Source organism: Tinamus guttatus, unplaced genomic scaffold (genome assembly GCF_059628265.1).
Source record: "Tinamus guttatus ecotype Peru unplaced genomic scaffold, ASM5962826v1 Tinamus_guttatus_pri_ptg000356l, whole genome shotgun sequence".
Taxonomy (NCBI): Eukaryota; Metazoa; Chordata; class Aves; order Tinamiformes; family Tinamidae; genus Tinamus; species Tinamus guttatus.
In genome coordinates, this window is record NW_028288890.1 from 3,323,171 (window position 1) to 3,344,193 (window position 21,023).

General features: G+C 36.6%; 1 protein-coding gene across 1 annotated transcript in view; it reads left to right on the forward strand.

The window, feature by feature from the left end:
- The window catches only part of ZZEF1 (zinc finger ZZ-type and EF-hand domain containing 1), a 53,896-nt gene that overhangs the window by 8,807 nt on the left and 24,066 nt on the right, over positions 1-21,023 (forward strand). The window contains 25 exon segments of the mRNA XM_088530106.1: positions 614-730; positions 1,718-1,896; positions 2,708-2,806; positions 3,546-3,637; positions 4,083-4,231; positions 4,776-4,887; positions 5,934-6,149; positions 6,947-7,047; positions 7,307-7,476; positions 8,259-8,392; positions 9,053-9,123; positions 9,562-9,676; positions 10,285-10,444; positions 11,395-11,516; positions 11,605-11,715; positions 12,395-12,561; positions 13,128-13,209; positions 13,831-14,032; positions 15,350-15,489; positions 15,742-15,982; positions 17,626-17,705; positions 18,822-18,849; positions 18,852-18,914; positions 19,441-19,957; positions 20,614-20,778. Coding sequence (XP_088386232.1) covers positions 614-730; positions 1,718-1,896; positions 2,708-2,806; positions 3,546-3,637; positions 4,083-4,231; positions 4,776-4,887; positions 5,934-6,149; positions 6,947-7,047; positions 7,307-7,476; positions 8,259-8,392; positions 9,053-9,123; positions 9,562-9,676; positions 10,285-10,444; positions 11,395-11,516; positions 11,605-11,715; positions 12,395-12,561; positions 13,128-13,209; positions 13,831-14,032; positions 15,350-15,489; positions 15,742-15,982; positions 17,626-17,705; positions 18,822-18,849; positions 18,852-18,914; positions 19,441-19,957; positions 20,614-20,778 — 3,633 coding nt within the window.

Below are 21,023 nucleotides of genomic sequence, written 5' to 3' on the forward strand. Positions count from 1 at the left end.
GAATTGGGAGTATTTACTGGTATGCATTGTATCTATAGATAAAACTTTTGCCCAAAGGCAAGTGGTCTTACTGTTAATAACTCAATTACATTTACAAGCAAGATGGTAGCAGTATATTTTTTTAAGAATTACTATTTTCAGTGATTATTACACTACCTTAGGAAATCAAACAAAAAATCTGACCTCAGCTAAAAGTCTTTGTAGTTTTCATAATTATTTTAAAAGAATTTCAAGGCAAACTTTCCGTTTTTAAGGAAAGCATTGACCGGAAGGATCCCCTTGCTAAATTCTGTAACTTTTTAAGGTAGTATTTAGACACATTCGCTGCTTGTAGGAGGTTTGTTTCAAAGCCATTGATTTACTTGTGTGTCATTTGAAGTAAGTTTGAGAGATTCAAGATTACTGAACTGTTGTTGAATTTTCTCCAGCTAGAATGCAGTGCTGTCTTTTCTTTTTGAACATATTATCTGTGTAAATAGATAATGCCTGTAGGTGCCTAATCATGGAAGAGTAAAGATTCAAACTTCCCATTCTTCCCAAAAGACTTTCTTTGATTCTGAATGGATTTCTGATGTTATACTCCTTTTTTTTTTTTTTTTTTTTTTTTAACTAGGAAAGCACTGCAACACATGCCACCTCTGTCCCTAACACCAGGCTCAACAGATTTTTCAAGTTTCTTATCTCCAAATGTTTTGGAAGAAGTAGATAGCTTCCTGATAAGAATAACAAGGTGAGATTGTGTTCATGTGTTCTAATGCAGTGGAAAAGGATTCAGATGAATTTTTATGGCAGATATATTTTTCTTATTTGTATTTATCTGCTCTTTTTTAGTACTTTGGAAAAAAATCCATCATTAAGAATTGACACCTTAGATTTTTAATTCAAGCCCCATTTGTGTTTATGTAAAAGCAGAGTGCCTACCTCTGATTTGAAATGCAGTATGGTAATGTAATTCAGCATTAAGATGATGCACAGTGGCTTAAAAGGGGTTGGGGGAAGTTTGATGAGCAAGAATAAGTTGCGACTCCAAATAATTTCAAAGGTCAAAGGTTGGTTTTGTTTACATGAGCCTATACTGTGACTGCACCTCTGGCCACGGACCAGGCCAACCTGGGACTACTGATGCTAGGAAAAAAGGAAAAGCTGGAATAGCTATTGGCAAAAACTACTCTAGTTGATGCGACTGTCACAGCCTGACATGGGCTGAGCTGCCAGTACTAAGGGACATGTGGGCTTTGCAGCTGTGACTGCTGCTTGGAGAAACCATGTTTTCACAGAGCCTGCTGCAACACCACCCACCCAAGAAACCAGTGCGATTTGTGCAGGGAGTTTAGGCTGTGTGCTCTGGTCCTCGTCTCCTCCAGGAAAAAGCAGAGCATCCAGAGGGCCAGATTCAGTTCACACCTGAATCTGGAGGTTCAGTTCATACCTGAATCTTCAGGAGACTCGGCTTGCATGGAATAGGACATTTTATTCCTCTGCAGATTTCTCTCTAAAACGAGATATACAGTGTTTATTCCAGTAAGTGCAGCAAGCCACATAGCTACTAAGTATTATAATTTGATGGCTTAAAAGAGTTCTCCAGATAGGCTAACACATGAGAAAGAGGTATCACACATTAAAGTCATACTTAATGTACTTGATTTTTCTAACTCGGGTTTCTTTTCTGAATTTTCTTTCATGTCTGTTTTTTACTTTTTTATTTTTTTCTCTGCAGTTGTTGCACCACTCCCGAAGTTGAACTTACACTCTTGGCCTTCGCCTTAGCCAGAGGGAGTGTTGCTAAAGTGCTGAGTTCCCTTTGTACAATCACTGATCATCTGGACACTCCATACAAAGCTTCATCACTTATTGCTTCTATGGCCACAGTTAGGCAGAACCTGCTGTATAAATATGGTAAATGAATAATTGTTGGATCCTTTACTTAATACAACATACAGCTTTCTAAGTGGTTTTACTTCCTCTGCTAAGGCTTAAAATCTTATGAGACATACAATTAATGATTATCATGAAGAACATATACCTTACCTGCCATAGAAATTGGTAAAAAAGAAAGCTTTCTGTGTCCCAAGCATGAAAACAGATTATGTAATTTTGAGGGGAAGAAGCATGAGCTTCATAGACAGTGGCCCTGAAGTCAAGACAGTGATAGTGTTTATATTGTATTGAATTATTTGGTGCTATCTGCATTTCTTATCTCCAACTATTCCTTTTTCCTGTTTAGTGTCAATAAGTAGTCTCTCTTGCACACATTTGCACATGCACATATACACACTACTATGTATTATGTTTTGTCACTACCACTTAGCTTGTGCCAACTATTACTATTATTACTATTACTAAATACCTTTGTAATTATAATAGTATTTCCTTTCAAAACATTTGAAAATTGTTCAATTTTCTCCAAATAGCCGTTACTTTTTGCAACAAAAGAGTCGTATTGCATGTACTGTGAATTCTGAAGTGTGCAAACAGTTGAAGGAACATGAGTTTCTGTTCACGTGTCCAGATGTAAAACTTTAGCTATAACGTTAGACCAGCAGGTCTCTAACACTCCAGCTCCTCCTCCTCTTTGTCCGACATTGGTAAAAAAAATTCATAGTTCTGTGATTCTCTTAGTTCCATTGTTTTCTGTGTGAAGAACCTAAAACTGGAAAGAGGTTTCATGTTTTACAAAGTTGACAAACCTGTTGATGTGCTTATTTAGGAAAACCTTTGCGACTAACCTTGCAAGCATGCGATGTAAAGGGGAAAGAAGATAAATCAGGACCTGAAAACCTGCTTGTGGAGCCCTGGACAGGGGATGGTAAGAGCAAAGTCTTAAGTTACGGACGTTGTGTGTGATGTGAGCAGTAAACTGGCGCAAAGAAGATTATACTTGAGCACATTTTGTGGGGAGAAGTCAGGAATCGCTCACAGTTCATTTCCTCAAAATTGATGGAGACCTATGGTAGAAACTACTGAATTTTTCGGTCACTATGCATAACTATTAATTCTTTAAAACTTACCTACATTAATAAAATATATTCTAAAATACGCACTGGGTGCAACTGTAGGAGGGTAGTTTGTGTTTCTTGGCCTCTTGTTTAACCGAAGTTTCTCCTAATCTTTCTGGAAAAACCTGTGTACTATTTTACGCCTTACTACTTTTAAATGAACACTATTGTGACAGAAAATCAGGCTTATATTGCTTGCTCGCTTATGCATGTGATTTCAGATTTCTCAAATTGTTTTGTAGATTGCCTTCTTATGTGGGTGGTAGTTTGAGGAAGAGCGAATTATCCACGAACAGAGCTACAAGCCAAAATAATATTTGGGAGTTGTTACTAAACAGTAGAGGGGAAACACACTGCAATATCTACAGCAATTCCAACATCTGTATGCCCTGCAGGAGCCTATACTAGCATGATACCATCTATGTGTCTTTTATCCTTGTATTTGGAAACATTTTCAAATCAGCTATGGCATTTCACTGTATAGTTTTGCACCAACCTTTTTACATCAAGAATCCTTCCAGTTTCATTCCGTTTCCGCTGTGTCTTTAGGTTTCCTTACCGAAACTGGGAAGACCAGAGCAAGTATCATTCTTTCTACTGGAACTGAATCTTCATTTCAGGTGACACAAATTAGAATAAAGGTATGTACTTTCCTTTTGCTTTGCAAGTCAAAGGCTTTTTTTCTTCCCTAACAATAATGTTGAATTAAAAAAAAAAAACCTCTTAATGAAATTGTAATTTGTTGATTAAATACTGTTACGTTAGATTTTTGATTTTATGTAAATCGGAGGAAATTTTTTAAAAAGCATGTGTGTATATACAGTAAGAATCCATATGCGGAACTGTAGCTTTGCACTAGCACGGTCATAAGATAGTGAACATTAACTGTACATGTGATCTTTCTTTTTTTTGAGTGGGTTTCAAAAGCTTTCATAACTCTTCCCTAAACAGTTCCATCTTAATTCTTTAGGTAAAAATCATAGTGTGATTCCAGAGATCAGTTTTGTCAGTGCATAACACTCTTCTGTGAAAGCAACAGTTTTATTTTCAGCTTTTATATACATTGCTCTGGATTTGCTCTTTTAGGTTCGAAGAGGTGCCATTGGGGCCCAGTGTGGGCTGGTGTTTGCCTATAATAGTTCTTCGGAAAAATTCCATGCAGAGGAACATTTCAGAAGATTTGAAAGATATGATAAATGGAAGTTACCAGAGTTTAAGCGATTTTTAAAAAACAGGTATATGTCGACTTTTTGTCATGAAAATGTTGAAAGTAAATGTTATACCATTTTTTTTTGCAAAGCTATTTGAACTACTGAGATTTGCTCCAAGTGACTTAAAAAGTAATGCAGCATTTAATAGCTACTTGTCTGACTTTATTGAATGTTAACTAGATGTTTGCGAGGGCAAAAACATGTAGCTATTGTTTTCAACCTCTCAATTTAAAGACCAGTTTAAAAAAGTATGTAATAAAACAAAATCTCTACTTTATGTGCAGATCTATGATAACGGGCAGCAGTAATCGCTATTAGCCTCAGCCTCAATTAAATGACATTAAGAATGAAGGGAGGTTAGGGTCCATAGCTCAGCAGAGATTTTCTTAAATTATTTTAAAATATTCTTAGTTTGTATATTCAAAAGTTTGCATATGTGAAAGTTTGTTTCATCTCTCTAACCTTTTTCCAGAATAACATGCTGAAAATACTGCAGCAGCATAAAAGCAGCTTGGCAGTTTCTTTAAATTTTTTATTTAAAAACATTGTTAAATTATTTTATACACAGGAGCAGTTGTTCGGGTGATGATCTGGGAGATGATGATCCCATCGGCTGGTTTGAGGTGGAAGAAGAATGGGATGAGGTTGATGTCAAAATGCAGCAATGCCGAGTTGCCCAAGTAAGAAACCATGCAAATTCATTAGCCTCATCACAACGAGCAAAGTTGTAATACCAGTTGAAATAAGCATAACTTCTATTCATGCACATATAACTAGTCTGGGCAGAGGTAAAAATCAAAGGCGCTCGGTTAAAAGGGGGTTTAGAAGGGGCTAAAAGGGGGATTTAGAAATATTTCTAAAAAGGATGACATGATTGTTACTGCATTTTAATTTTGAAAACAATTAACAGCTGCATTGTTACAGCATTTACTCTTTTAGGGCTAAATTCTGCAACCTTTATTTTAAGTGGAAAACAGTTACTCAGTAGTTCAGTGGGCTAGACTGAATTCCCCAAGGAGTGTGGGACTTCTCCATTTCAAGAGTGACAGAACACGGATTTTGTTTTGTAGGGAATTTTAATTCTCATACACTGCACTTTGTTTCTGGCATCAATAGTTCCCCAAACTCTTTTTTGTACTGTGGAAATCAGCAGGACACTTATAAACCAACTGGCATTTTTTTCCAAAGCTTCCTCCACTTGACGAGATATTCTTCTGTTGACCATGTAACATGTATGGCCTTACACTTCTGAGTGTACAAAATTATTAAGTATACTTGGAACTTGCTGTTCCCATCAGCCACAAGTTTTATGTTTTACTGTGTACAGATTGCATAAAAGTGTGCTGTAAATATTTCTTGCTGATATTCTGTCTGCTTTTAAATGCAGCTGGTATGTTTTCACCTACAAAAATCCTGTAGCTATAGAGACAAGAAATAGAGCATAGAGAACGAATGAAACTGATAATGAATTAAATAACATTGCAGATGTGTATAGAGTTTGCAGATCCATCAGAATGACATTTTGGGAGATGGAGGGTATGTAAGTGAGGACACCAAGCTTAGTCTGAATCTCAAACCTAGTGTCTTAAAGGCCTGGGGGTAACTGACAGGCAATAAGCCCTGCTCAGCCCCAACTGCTCTGCTCGTCTGTGCACCTGCCTCTTATGACTGCCTAGTTTATAAACAAATAAAACCAAATCTTGTCCTGTGTTTTTTATCCTTCCAGTACTTAATGATAAAGTTCTTGTGCACGAGGCAAGAGACTGCAGAGCGATTGGGTGTTCAAGGCCTGAATGTTCTTGGGTATCTTCGGCCTATGCGAGAGGAGCCCAGTAGGAGCATGAACTGCTTGCAGTGCAAGAAGGTGGATGATGACACAGTTTGTGGCACAACTCTTCTCCTGAAGACACTTCACTTCATCCAGCAGCTTGCCCAGGACCTGGTATCTTTACTTTTTAACTTTTGTTAAGTATATATTTGCTGTGCTACAAAACAATAATATTATACTAATAGTAAATCAATAGCCTTGTGAATAGATGAATCAAATAGTTACTAATAAGTAATGGTAATAATTAATAGTATCATTCTGCAAGGGGAAAAATGTTTCTGGAAGATTGGGTTCTATGAGTTCTTGCTAAAGTTGACTAGGAATACGTTCACTTATGTCCTGAAGAGAGTTAAGGATCATCTCTCAGCATTAGATTCCAATATTGGGTAAACTCAGTGCAACAGAAGGATGCTCCATTAAGTAGCGAAGCTATTTCTGAAGCAAACATGATAAAGATGCATAGAAAGATATCTAGGAAAGCTGCATAGATTAAAACATGTTCTGTGTTCTTTGAAATATATTGTTTGTATAGCTCATGCTTCAGTGCCTTTCAGCTTTGGATTCTGAACCCTGTGCATCTTGTTTTGTCTGTTGTATCTGCACTATAAGTTTAGGACCTATTTACTCCAACCACATTATGCAAAGAGGCAAAGGTCGCAAAGTCTCTTTCTGGAGAGAGAGGGACAGAACAAGGCATTTGTAAGGAGGAGAGTGCTTTGTAAGGAGGAAGGTTTCAGCATAAATGTAACATCTAGACATCAGAAATATAAGCAGGTGAAAGAACTTAGGCTAACTGAAGATTTATAGGAAAATAGTCTGCCTTAAGTCCAGTGCTCAGGGATCTACTCTTTGTAAATATGCTGTGTTTGAAGCTAATCTTTTCAGCCCTGTATTTTCTTTGTCTCTTTAAGGTTCAACAGAAAGACAGTGGATTAAAATACAAGTCATTTTTAGATTTCACAGGCCTTGATTTGCAGCTGTTCTGGAATTTTTACAATAAGCTTCACCAAAAGTAAGTCACATCTTTGCTATATGGTAAAGCACAAATCTGTGTATATGTATCCTAAACTGCATCATTTACATAAATAACATTTCTGCCATATGGGTTTTTAACTATAATGTTATGTAGAAGCTTGAGTTGCAGATTTATTTAGCTGGTAGTTATACATTTTTGGCTGTGTTCTCTACTTTGAATGTCTTTTATTCATCTGAGATAGCAACTCTGTCTTCTCCTTCTCTAGTTTTTACTTCTGTTTTATGTTTTCCTATAGCCCGAGGGAAGAATGCATCTTTGCTCAAACAGTGCTATTGCAGCTTCTCCAGAGCTGCTTCTCTGTGCTTACTGGAGACAATAAAACTGGTAAGCCTCAAGAAACTTCTCAAAGCAAAACACCTGGTCATACAGAAGCCGCAGAAGAGCTTTACAGACACTTGTGTGAAGGTAATTTATATTGAATGTATTAACTACTCTCTGTTCTGGCTTACAAGTGTTTTACAATAGCTAGAATTTGGGAAAATTCCTCGTGACCAAAACAGCTACTCTTATTTTTGCTTCTTCAGGTCAATATGTATTCAGTAGTCTATTGCAGTGAAACTTTCTTTGGCCCTTTGAGATGATTTTGCAGACTTTTCTGATAAAATGTGGCCTAGAAGTGGCTGCAATAGAAAATTTCTTTTGAATCTGTTACCTTCCTGATGCAGCAGGGAATGTGATGTTTTAACTAATTTTACTGAGATTCACTGATCATATGATATTTTATATAAGTATAAATGATCTTATGAGAAGCCTGCAAAGTTTTACAGAAGTGCAGGCAAAAATTTGGAGCCAGTGAAGAGAATAAGACTTGCGCATTAGATTTCATTGGAAGTAGGATTTCACCCTCTTTGATCAAATACATTTTTTTGTTTGTTTGTTATTAGCTAAGTCTTCTGAAGAGCAACCCAGAGATAAGCAGGTTTTTACAGGATCTGTTACATTTTGAAAGCTTTAATACCTTTGAATGCTTGACAAGTCTTAATGTTCCTGGAATTAATTTACTCATTTGAACAAATACGTCCCTAGAAAGATCTTTTCTGCCAGAAGTGAAAATAGCTCCCCTCATTTTCTACGCATATAACAGGGGTGCAAGGACGTGTAAAATAACACATTTAACTGTACCACTAACTAAATTAGTTGGAGCATTAATTTCGACTTGTCATTTGTTTCCTTTTTTCTACGAGCAGTAGTGGACACGGGGGACAGTAACTTCATGCCAATGAAAATGCTGAAACAGGAAGTTAAGAACACGTTACTCAGTGGAGCTGCAATCTTTTTCCCAGATAGACAAACCAGGCGTCACCAGCTCTTCACCATGATGGTAAACGATGAAATGAGAAAATGGTTGTTTGGTGCTCACTTTTGTGAGTTCTGTTACATTTCTTTATGCAAAAAAGAGGCAAAATCTGAGTTCTCATTATCAAATACTGTATACTTAGTCCCATTAAAATAAAAACCTCTTTCTGCTTTTTCTCTTTCTTCTAATCCTATAGAAATATTGAAAATTAAGTAGTTCCACGTTGCATTTTAACTGTGTTTATATGTGGATCTCTTTGTGGTCTTACCAAACACATTTCTTCCATTGATATATTGATTTCAGACTAAAATCTGAGCTGTTGCATCACTACTGAGTTGCTTACTATTGTAACACTAATAAATTGTTTAATTGAAAAATTCCATTATTCCTCTTTTTGGCAAGACATAAAATGATGAACATGTAGTCATTGCTGCAGGATTGCTCAGTTTTAGCAGAGTCAGACTTCTACATTCTGGAGTTTTAAGAAATTAGTACTTTAATGAAAAAGGTAGTTTGAAGTCATTTCTTGATTTGTACAAATGCGGTCCTTCTGTAATCAACAAAACTTTCATTATTCTTTCCTCTCCCTGGCCTCATTAGTGTTCTTATACAGAATTTATGATTCTTTCTCAAAGATGAAGGAAATAGAACATATCATAAAAATTAATCTTTTTTATTTTATAGAAAAACATCACAGAACAAGAACATAAACAATCAGTACATCTTGCCTTCAGGTCACTATGCACTCACTTCAGGTAAGGAGTCTTGATACTGAAAATAATTGTATCTAGTACCTCACGTTTGTTAATAAGTTCATATTTAATCCTTTTATAAAAGTAATTTATCTGGAAAATAGTTCTACAAAATAGTTATCTGACTTTGTTTTAGGTAGGAGAATACTACTGCTAAACTTATTTATGAACTGAAAGCTATGCAGATAAAGTATTGCTAAGGGTAACAGTTGTTTTGAAAACCACAGCATACACTTACAGGCTTTTGCTAGTGTGTCTTTTAATTTTTTTAAATGATTGTCCATAGTGGTGGTTGACATTGGTTTTAGCCGTTTGGATTCATTAGACCCTGAACACCTTTGATTAAGGGTAATGATAGAATAGGACCTCTACAAGTTTGGTCATTAGGATAACCAAGTTTATATTTTGGACTTGTTCGTTACTAAGATCTTTGTTTTGTAGTGATCAAGATCCAAGTGGACTTTTACTATTACCAGAGAAAGGAGTTTCTGCAGATTTTGACATAAGTGAAGTTCTGTCAGTCATGGACACCCTTCTGCTAGTGGCAGCAAGAGAGGTAGGTGTCTATGTGCTGTTCCTCTTCCCACTTCTCTGCTCTCATTTTTTGTGTGGATTTGAGCACAAACTGCCTAAGATACATACTAAAGAAACCACTGTTCCTGTCCTGGGTAAAGTTATTCATGTCTGTGGTCTAAGGTTTTCCTACCAGTATAAATATTTTTCTTCAAGAATTCCTATTTCCTAATGGTAGGGTAAGTACTGTATGAGATGGGGAGGTTTTTTTCCATAGCATTAAAGAGAATCCATGGCAACCTATCAACTCTAGGAAAACAGAAACATTCATCCTATATTGGGTGGTTAGAATTGGTCACGCTGCTAAGGGAAGTGTAAATGGAGGAGGAGGGTCATTTATCATAAAGAGAAAAAATGTGCTGAGAGCACCAGTGACTCAAATGTAGCCAAGCTGTTTAAAATTAGGATTTACTGAGCACATTACTTCATGATATCAGATTTATTGAAGCACATTACTTCATGATACAATATGTTACAGTTGCAGTTAATTTTGGAGGAGGATGTTAATGACTGTCCTGCTTTACTTACTGCTTAAAATGTGTCAAGCTGCATGTGAAAAGATTATCCTTTTGCTCTGTTTTATTTTTTCAGTGTGAAATGATGATGCTGGATGTTGCACAGCAAGAGAGTGGCACAGTTTTGTCTTCCTTGTTCTGGTCTGTTCAGGGTAGCCTCCTTTCATGGTGCTACCTGCAACTTAAGGGTAGCGATAATTCAGCTAAGGATCTTGCTGTAGAAATACTTAAAAACTGTAAGTGCAGAGACTGAGTACAAAACCAAATGTATTTTAAATAGGCTTTAAAATGTGATTTTATGTGTAGGAATATAATAAGGGTTTACAAGCAGACATGAGAGGCATACTTATAACTATCATAACATTTATCTCTCAGAAGGAATTTATAGGCATAACAAGCAATTTAAAAATATTGGTATGGCTGAGTTTGTGTTGGGACAATCTTTGAAAAACATTTCAGTAAATTATGGTGTTCAGATCCTGGGTAAAATACAGTTGCAGACTTCTGTAACTGATCCGAGCATCTTGTTTCTTTTTTAAATGCCCATTATTTTGATTCAGTTCTGCGTGGATGGCATTTATTTTTCCCAAATGTCTGTGACAGCAAGAGGAAGGAAATATACTTAAGCTGGACACTTCTAAGATGTGTTTCACTAAAGCAACGTTTTTCTGAAAGGATTAAATGGTGAATTGGGCCAAATATTAATGGAGATGTGATCTCAGGGAATTTATGCAAAATTATTTAAATTACTTAGTATTTGTTTTGTGATACTATACTGCATTTAGAAATTTTCTAAACGTATAGCTAAAAACTACTAGCTTCCTTGTTATGTAAGCTGCATTTCCTAGTTATGGGGGGAGGCAACTGGTTATACGGCACTGAGATCGCTGAAACGGTTCTTAGAGTGCTGGAGGACTCAATGTTGAGTTCTTTGGTTTGAATGTTTCTTTTTGTTTTGTTTTTTTTTAAAGATTTCTTTGTTGAGTGCCTTGTTTCTGACAATGGAAGTATCACAGAAAACTTTTCTGAACTGAATATTACTTCTTTGGGGAAGCAGGTGTCTTTCCTGTTGTGCACATCACCATGAACTTAATAGTTTTTGATAAAGCAGGTTGTGGTAGTAAGTTCTTAAGGTGGCTATTAAGTTTTTTTTTTTTTTTTTTTTTTTTTTTTTTTTTCTCTTTAGATGTGGGCCAGTTCCTGTCAAATGTCAGAACGATTTTGCAGTCACTTTTATCTCAATATAGTGGCAAAACAATAGTAGAGAAAATAAGTAACTCTGTCTTTGCTATGGCAACTCGTCAGCTGGTAAGTGAACATTGGGATTTTGTACTACTCCCTGGAAGCATCATTACATTTAAATGTGTTTTGATGAAAACTCTGTGTTTTCTCCTAGGTGATCTTCTTGTTGGATTTTTGCACTTTAGACATTCCATACTGTACCCTGTTGCAGGGATTCAGCACTTTGATAGAACCACTGAAAAAACTTTGTAGTGAACCTCATAAGGTAACTAAAGATACATGCAGACAGTGTGAGATTTCCTATGAACTTCTGAATTGTCTGTCACACTTTGGTCATTCTCATGTGAACATTTTTTCTGTTAAAATTTTAGTACTTTTGAGCATTTTGCTTGATTGGAACTCTTTCCAATTCTTTCAGGCAGGTCTAAAAATGGATTTCTTATGCACATTAAAAAGTATGTGTGCATTAATGCCATTAACTGCACTGAAAAATTATGCAGTGCTTTATGAAACGAAATAAAGTACAGTTAAGTACAGTGAAGCAATAGGGAAATTGCAACAGAGATGTAAGAAACTCAGGTGATTGTTGAGCATCTGAAAGGAGTTGGAAAACTACTCTGAGTATTGGATGTGTAGTAAAAAACTGAGTGGAGAACTGGAAATATTTGTTCTCATAGTGAAAGAGTATGAATACTAAAAAGTGCAACTGGAATGAGATGGCTAGAAGGCATGTAGAAGGAGGAAGGATTCAGAGAATGATGGAGGAGAATAATAATTTTTAAATAGCTTATGCTTCATTTCTTCATCAAAGTTGTGACCTCTTAAGTGTCACTCTGTGCATACATGTGGCCACTTACATAGTTCACTCACAGACGCAGAAGTCTGGTGTTAGTGTCTTCTCTGAATGCTTTAGATTTGTGTCTGAGTGCATTTTCATTATACAGATGGAAATGGAAAGCTGGCAGCAAGAGCAACCTGTAGTGCTGCGAACATGGACGATGGAATCTCCTCACAACTATGAGAATAATTGCCATGAGGTCTCGGTCTTCCTCTGTCATGGGGCAACTTATTTTGAGGTGGAATTTGATGAAAAATGTGAAACCGAACGGAGGTAACTTAACCTTTTGCTGTGTAAGATTTTAGTATCTATTTGCTGAGTAGCAAGTTATGTTTCATGGTGTGAGGAGTGCTTCCTCTTCTACAAGTGTGCCATTTCTTATTCCTCATTATCCTTCTAACCATAAATGTGTTATTTTGAGTAATTTTCTTCAATGTTTCATGCAGAAGGCCATCTCTCTTGACAAATTCACAGATATACTCTCTGAATTTTGCTCACTTTGCCCTTGATTGTTTTATAATGTTGTTTTGACAGTCACCGTCTCTTTAGGCAAAGTTACTGGTTTGGTCTGTCCTGGTAACAAATCAGGCTGCTGTTTCCTTAAGTTGTATGCTAAATTTAACACCCATCACCAATTCTATAGATTTGGAGAAATTCTGCAGGAAAATGCTTGCTGGGACTGTTGCATTAAAGTATGAAATACATTTCTTAGAATAATGTAGCTGTGGTTCTCTTGTGGTGGGGTACTAGGAGTCTGAAACGCAGCACCTGTGGAAATCAGGCGTTTTCCCCCAGCGTTTAAAAAATAATTTTGGAAGTAATGAGTTGCATTTTCACAGGTATGATTACTTGGAGTTTACTGATGCCAGAGGTGCTAAAACTCGTTATGATACAAAGGTTGGCACTGACAAGTGGCCTAAGGTGAGCACCTTTAAAATTCTGAACCAAGTGATGTTATATCTAAGATTAGGAAAAGCTTATGGTACTTGTGGAAAACGTATCATCTGAAAATGTTTATTTCCTTCTGTGTATGTTTTTTAAACCCCTCTAAAGTGGGAGCGGGGAGGAGTGGAGAAAAGTTTGCAAGTAAGAGGAGTGGATAACAACAAAACAATCCCTCTCTGTTCCTGTTTTCAAAGGAACAGTTTTCACGGGAAAAGCAATAATCATGTTTAAGTGCCAGCAGTTACAGGGGTGAAATGTCTCTGCCCCTCTGGTTTCTTACATCTTGAGACAATAGGTTTAGGGCTTCCCGTGAGCACTCCAGCTTTTCCATGATACTTGCTCATGTTGGGGATTTACCTGCTGGTTTATGGCTCCATTTTCAAAGGCAAAAGTATCTATAAAATTCCTCGTTAAGCCTTTGAATTGAAATCTAAGCTGCTTATGACTAGGGCTTTCTTGTTCACCTGGTGGGGAAGTTGGGCCCGTTATGGAGAAAACATAGTATTGAGAAGCCACAGTTGCTGAAGGAAATTGGTTACCCTGAAACGTTTTCTTGTCGTGTACATTTGGCAAAATGACTGTTTTGTTGCTCTGTAGAAAGTGACCTTTAAGGCTGGCCCACGGCTGCAGTTTCTCTTTCACTCTGACAGCAGTAATAATGAGTGGGGCTACAAGTTTTCCGTCACTGCTTACGGCCTGCCAGATGTTGCCGTGTCTTGGGGCCTGGATTTACAGCTTCTCGTATCGCGGCTGATGGGGCGCTTGGCTTCCCGGAGTATGGCACTCAAATCTCTCCGAGGTGAGTGCACGGAAATGCCCCAGCAGTTGTGGGACACAAAAACCTTATGTTTTGGATCTGCTGTGGGAATAAAGCTCGATTTGTAGGCCTTGCTTGTCTGAAGACAGAAGGCTTGCTAGGTGGCTAGGTAAGGAATACATTTTGGTCTTAGGGCTGTACCCGTTGCTTGTGGCCTGTGTGCCACAAGCCTCCTGTTCTGTTAGACTATGGACTTGTCACAGGGATCACGGTGACTTTTTTAATATTGAAAGGCCAATACTAGAAAGAGACAGACGTTTGGAAACAATCGTATTAAGCTGTATTACATTTTTGAAGTAGTACATGATTCTGCACAAACTTTGGCTCTTTTTTCTCTTGAGCTTCATCACTAATGCCCTGCTCTGCCACATACTGTTGGTATGAAACTGTAGCCAGCAAATTGGGAAAAAATATACCAAGCTTAGACCACAAATTGTGGGGATTTAGAGCGTTTGATGTAGGCATTTGGTTCTGATTTGTATTTGTCCAGCTTTGCTGAACTGGCCATTCTGCTATGTTCTTGTACTCTGGTGACTCCTGTGATATAGTGAGCACGTTCAGTATGTGTGGGTTGCATCCCCTCCTGACACAAAACTCATTATTCAAAACCCTTAGGCTCATCATTAATCTTAGACCTGTCTAGTGAATTCACAGGTTTAGTTTGACTGATTCCAGAAGTTAAGCACATGTAGGATTTGGGCCCCAAGACAGGATAAATGCAAAATGTTAGTTGAGATGGGTGCCATAAAAATACAGAGAGATAGAATTTTATGCCAGAACAGTTTTCAGTAGCTTCTTAAATCTACATTTTTTCAATGTCTTGCAGGAATTAAACGTTGTTAAAGACTTTTTGGTAGTATCAGGTAGTCAGTACTCATCATGGAAAACCTTGCAGCTGCTTATGTGTGAATGTAGAGAACTAATTGAAGAGTTCCTACCATAGCTCACTTTACTCCTTTGTTAAGACATGCATGCTTACATGTGCCAAATTATTAGGTGCGCAGTTGGTGAAGAAGCTTTTTGACTGTTTCGTAAATCATTCTGGAAACTTCTATCATTATGAGCACAGCCCTTCCATAATGTACTCTTGTCATTATGGTGTGAGATATTGATGCTACATTAAAGGAAGGATACATCCACATTGTGTCTATCGAAATGAGGAGGCCTTTTAAATATTTTTGCTCTACTTGCTTTACTTACTTTTTACTGGATTTTTAACATGCTGTTCTATTTTCATTACTCTTAAAAGCCAACAAAAGCATTTTTGTGATTGAAATATCTGTTCTCAATTTCTCGCAGAACTAGGTAGCGAAACAGATTTGCCTCCTGTGAAAGTAACATCAGTTCTTAATTCTCCTTTGTGGAAACCTGTCTTCAGGCATCAGATGTGTCCTGAGGCAACCGTGGGAGCAAGTCGAATCAGTGAAGATAAAAAAGAGGTATTTAGGCTACTGTTTCATCCCCCTCCTCCCCACTGAAATCGCTATGTTTGATTCAGGCTTGATTAGTTGGTAAACTAATTAAAGGTATGCTGTAGAACTGCAGTTGCTGTCTTTTGCTCAAGGAAATGAAAAATAGTTATTTTTTTGTCCTTTTACTAGTTTTAACTGCAGAAGATATACTGAAAGTTAACTTAATTGTGGAAGTAAGTTTTTCAGTGGATATTAAATGTGTTCTAACGTTCTTTCCAGACTAGGAACTCACACCGAGACGACTGCCGTAACTTTCTCATTGACTTCGCAAAATCAGATCCTGCCCAGGATTTCTGTGGGCAAAAATCTGAACTTTTCAAAGGACTTATTCAGGCATGTAAAAAACAGACCCCAAAGACAGATATAGTTGCTGGTTCTACTGTTGATCAAGCTGTGAACTCAACATTTGCTGCTTTGGTGTATCTCACTCCAGATTTATATGAGAAGCTTCAAAAATATGGTAACTCCAATATTAGTGATTATCTTAATAATGAAGCCTTAAAGATTATAAGAGACTTTATCACAGTTTGGTTGCAAATGCTGAAAAATCAGTTTAGTGTGAAACTTTTTAATAAGATATTTCAATTATATAAAGAACATATTGGTAAACTGCAGTCATTGTTTAGGAGGACTAAGTAGGCCTTATTACTGGAGTGTGATGGAAATCATTTATGTTTATTATTATGTGCGTTTAACTTCAGAGATCTTTCCAAACATTAACAATCAACACAATCTAAGCCTTTATTCTAAAGACAAGCCAAAGAAGTTGTGGGTTTTTTGTTTTTCTTCTGCAGTTTTAATTTGGAAGAATGTGGCTCCTGGTAACTAGTAGTTTTTAGATTAATTTCCACTCTCATTAGGTGTTTTCTAAAAAATCAGGATCAACTGCGTAGATTTATAAATTTTTCTTGGGGAGGAGGTCTGAATTATCTCCAAAGGTGTTATTCTAAGATCAGTTTTCTGAGACTGAGTATTCTAAGATCAGAATAACAATTATGTGTGTGTGTGTATATATAATGTGTGTATATATAATTTATTTATTTTAATAAAAGGTAATATTCAGCTTCTAACTTGTATAGTGTTCTTTGCATTGCAATTTATATCTTCTCAGTAAGTAAAATGAATAACTCTTTAAGTTGCACAAACCTTCCATTAAGCTTATTTACATGTTCTTAGTATTGATAATAAAATGCATTTACTTTTAAATAGTTTTAAATAGTTTCACTGAAGGAAAAGTTAAGAGCCTTCATTTTATGGCACAATTTTGAAGCTAAGGATCTTACATTTTGAGCTACAAAGCTATAAGTAAAATTGACTGACATAAAGACTGACTTGATGACTAAAGTGGTTATTGCTTATTGCCTTTAGTTATTTTTTACTGTCTGACAGTTGATATAACTTGCTTAGTAAGATTGAAAACTGCTGTAGCTCAGGAATGTATTAATGGCTGGATAAGATCTCCATGCTACTATTATGTTAATAGCTTCATCTGTCTTAGTCTTCCTCAGGCAGACTATAATGTCAGGATACTTACTGACCTGCGCCATCCTAAATATGTGCAAGTGGTGCTGTAAAGTGAAAATATAAAAGGAGAAGACTCTGAACAGAAGCATCTTTTTCTTGATAGTCATTTTCAGGCTACTTTTGATAACAGCTGTTTTGTCATGTCTTTAATTTTTGTAGTTTGGTTTTGTAAATCTGTTCTAGAAGCTCATAGTGTAAAACAAAAGAAAAAATCTTTATAACTTAATACAACTTTTAAGTTAATACTGAGCGTTGGAGATTTGTTCTGATAACAGCTTGCATTAGGAATATTTGGATATATAGGGGACATGATGCATGCAGTCAAGGAAAAGAAAAAATTTGCAAAAGCGATGAGAGATATTCATAATTTAACTTTGCAAATAGCTCTGTCAAGGTACCTTTGATGTATTTAAGGCGTGCAGAACTTGGCAGTTTTTATTTCCTATTCTTCTAGCAGGAATAATTCCCAGTGTTGAGTAAGAGATGAAAGAAAGGCTCTAGCATAATTTTAGTTATGTAGTCAAGTTGTGTTAAAATGGAGCAGTAAATAAACAGGTCTCTCTTTTCTTTTGTTTTCAGTCAACAGTGGAGGCAAGGTGCCTTTGAATGATGAATTTGCACAAGTATATTCCCTGGCTGATTCAATTAGAATATGGATGGTAAGATCATTCAGGAGGACATCTCTTTATGTCACCTATCTTAATATTTTATATGCAGGTATTAAGGAGTAGTGGGAAACTCATTTTATTTCAGTGATTCCAGGTCAAATATTTTCATTTAAGAAAAGGTGTATTCAATTCTAAACTTTGAACTTAAACATTAAGCACATTCTTACGCTATTCTTACATCCTTCCACCACCTCAAATGTGTAATTATGAGTATTTAGGACAGAATTTGACTATAAATCAAAATTGTGCTGTTTTTCATCAGGAATGTGTATTGTAAATTAGGGAGATTGATGTCCAGAGTCAGTTTTCTTTTAAGGTATCACATAGGAAGAAACATGTCTTAAATATCATTCTCAGTTCTGCAGTACTAACAGAAAAGGCACTCATTTTTTTTTTCTTTTTTTTCCAATTGAGAAAGTAGCTGTAGTTCAGGATATATTCTTTGCATATAAATTTCCTCGAAACATAAGGTTTGTGGCAAGAGTCAGTGTCATGAGCTCACGACCTGGTGAGAGGTGTCTGTGTGATCCCCTGCAGCAGAGGAGAGGCAAAGTCCCTTTCAATGTCACAGACTGCAGGAGGCTCTAAGCAAGTGCTGGCAACTCTAGGGCCTTCTAGAACAACTGAGTTGCCTTTTGGTTATACGACAGGCGTGTTTCCAGTGGGGATAGTATCTGATCATAATTTCCAGTTAGATTATGTGATTTTTTTGGAGAATCTTATCCTATGACTAGTTGCGCATCTTTCTCCTTTGGCAAAGAGGTTGAGGGGAAGCCTTTTTTTTTTTTTTTCCTTTTTTTCTTTTGATGTTTTTTATAGGGCTGATGCACGTCCTGTTGCATGACAGGGAAGGGGCTCAGCCTAGAAACCTCGAGCATTTCAGTACAAGACTGTGTGATCTGCTCTTAGAGTGCTTAGGTACTGCTCTTTTACACTACTAGGTGTTTTACTCTGTACTAGGAAATAGTAAATATTTCCTGACTTCAGGAACAAATTAGGTCATTTTGTTCCTGAGAATCCTTTATTGTGATGTTATCTTCATATTGCCTTGCTGTCTGGATGTATGGTGAAAATCATATTTTAACTATTTTAACATCCTGTCTACAGTTAGAAATGAAGCAGAAATCCTTGATGGGTAGGGAAATGATACTGAGGAGAAGCAGAACGTAGAAGCAAGTGAGGTGAACCCAGAAACTCTTGGTAAGTGTTTTCTTTTCAAATACAGAAGTGTTTCAGGTTACTGAAATATCACCTTGTAATTTTTTTTATTGTTTTAGCTTTAAAAATAAATTAGGGTTTTTTCTTTTAATCTTTTACTTTTTAAAAGATAGATTCTGGGACTGTTTCTTGCTATTCTTTGCAGAAAACAGTATGTGAAAAAGATTCCACTGGGGGAGTGATTTACCACTTGAGTCACCTGGTTCCTAACTTATGTTCATCTGTACTTGTAGATGCTAGTTGCTACAATGAACTGTTAGAATAGTGAACTCTTATAGAAATAAAATGCATTCTCATTGACATGTGTCCTTTGTATGATTCAGAGTTCTTATTCAGATTTAGTGTTTGAAGATAGAGAATTAAATAATTGGAAGCGTGATGATCATTATACTAAATAATAATGATAATAAAACAGTATTTTCTAGCTCTCTCTGCACAGAAGAAATAAGATAAACTAGTTTCTTCTGAAGCAGTCCTGATTCTAACTCTTTTCCTTTTTATGCTACAGCAAAACTCTGCATGCAGAAGAGCCTTTTGTTGCTGGATTTCTTGCCTGTAAGAGCAAAGACGAAAGGTTTTGCTTCAGATAACTTGGAAGCCCGAGATACTGATGATGTCCAGCAGTATGTCAGCAATAAATGCCAAAGGACAGGTTCCATTGTGGAAACAGACTTCCAGGCAGCAGACTCTCAGTCTTCCAATGGAGTAGCTCATCCTGTTCCAAAGGATGGGCACCAAATGACAGAACCTGATACAAAGACTAAACAAGTTCCAGACCCCCTCCAAACAGAAGAAGCATCTGCACTTCACTGTAAGCCTGCTGAAAACGCAGTGTCACAGCAAGAGGATGTATCGTCACCCCCTTCCACTCCTACACGCAAGTCTCAGTTCAGCCGTGGAAGACTAAGGCTGCTGTCTTTCAGATCAATGGAAGAGCCAAAAGCTGTGCCTACTGTGAAAGAGAAATATCCCATATTGAAAAGCATCTTAGACTTCATTAAGGATCAATCACTTACATATGAAAGGTAAGCAAACTGAAAATGTCAGTTATAAAATTGTGTTCAGACCTCTTCAGTTGGAATAAAACATATCGTAGCTGCAAGAAAGCTTTGAAAAAATAGTTTGTACCTAAGTAGGTGTCAGATTTAAGTATCAAACTTCAGTATTTCACCACCATGTTCAGGCTTGTGGAGAGTATTATTTCATTTGAATCACTTAAATCAGGTGGAACTTCAGCATGTTTCTTGTCTTGCTTCCTGAAATCTGCTACAGTACTGTTTGCTTCCTGTCTGCAAACAGGTAAGACACAGTATCTCACTATTAGAAATCCTTAATAACAAAGCAAGAATAGTCACATCTCTATCATGAAATTACATGATATTCTGAGAATGTAAATGGAAACTGAAAGAGAAACTTCCAGTTCTCAAGTGTCTTTTTTAATCTCTATAATTTGAACTGGTGCCGGAAGGCCTGGAATCTAGTGTGGGCTTTATCAGTCTCTATAGCTGTTTTTATAATGATTATTTTTGTAATAAATCACTACAGTAGTATAAGACTGTTAAAAATACATTGGAAATGTAGATATCTGTGGTGTAACTAGTCAAGGACTTCTTGTAGTTTGCTTGAGTTATTTTAAACACAAGGTTTTGAAGTCCTCATAGATGTTTTTTGTTTTTCTTAGTGTTTTAAAGGTCCTTGCTTTGAGAAAGTCCCAAGGACAGAGTATCATGGAAGTGCTCAAGACAATCCGTCAGTGCCTAGACTCACTTGGACAACCACACTGTTTCAATCCACCCTGTGTACTTTTTCTCTTGGAACTTCTAGCCTGCCAAAAAGATTTTACAAAGTAAGTAATTATCAATACAAGTCTCAGACACATGATATTGTATGTCTGGGCCCTTGCGTTGTCCCAGTCATGTAAACTTAAAATAGTAAAAAGTAATTGTTTTTTATCCATATACAGAATAAAAAAAATCATGTGAAGATTAGTATTTAAGATACTGTGCATATCTTGCTTGTGATATTTAGAATAGATATCCTTTTAAGTGGGATTTGGATGTGCAGCTGTTCATGCCAGTAGGTGTCAGGCAC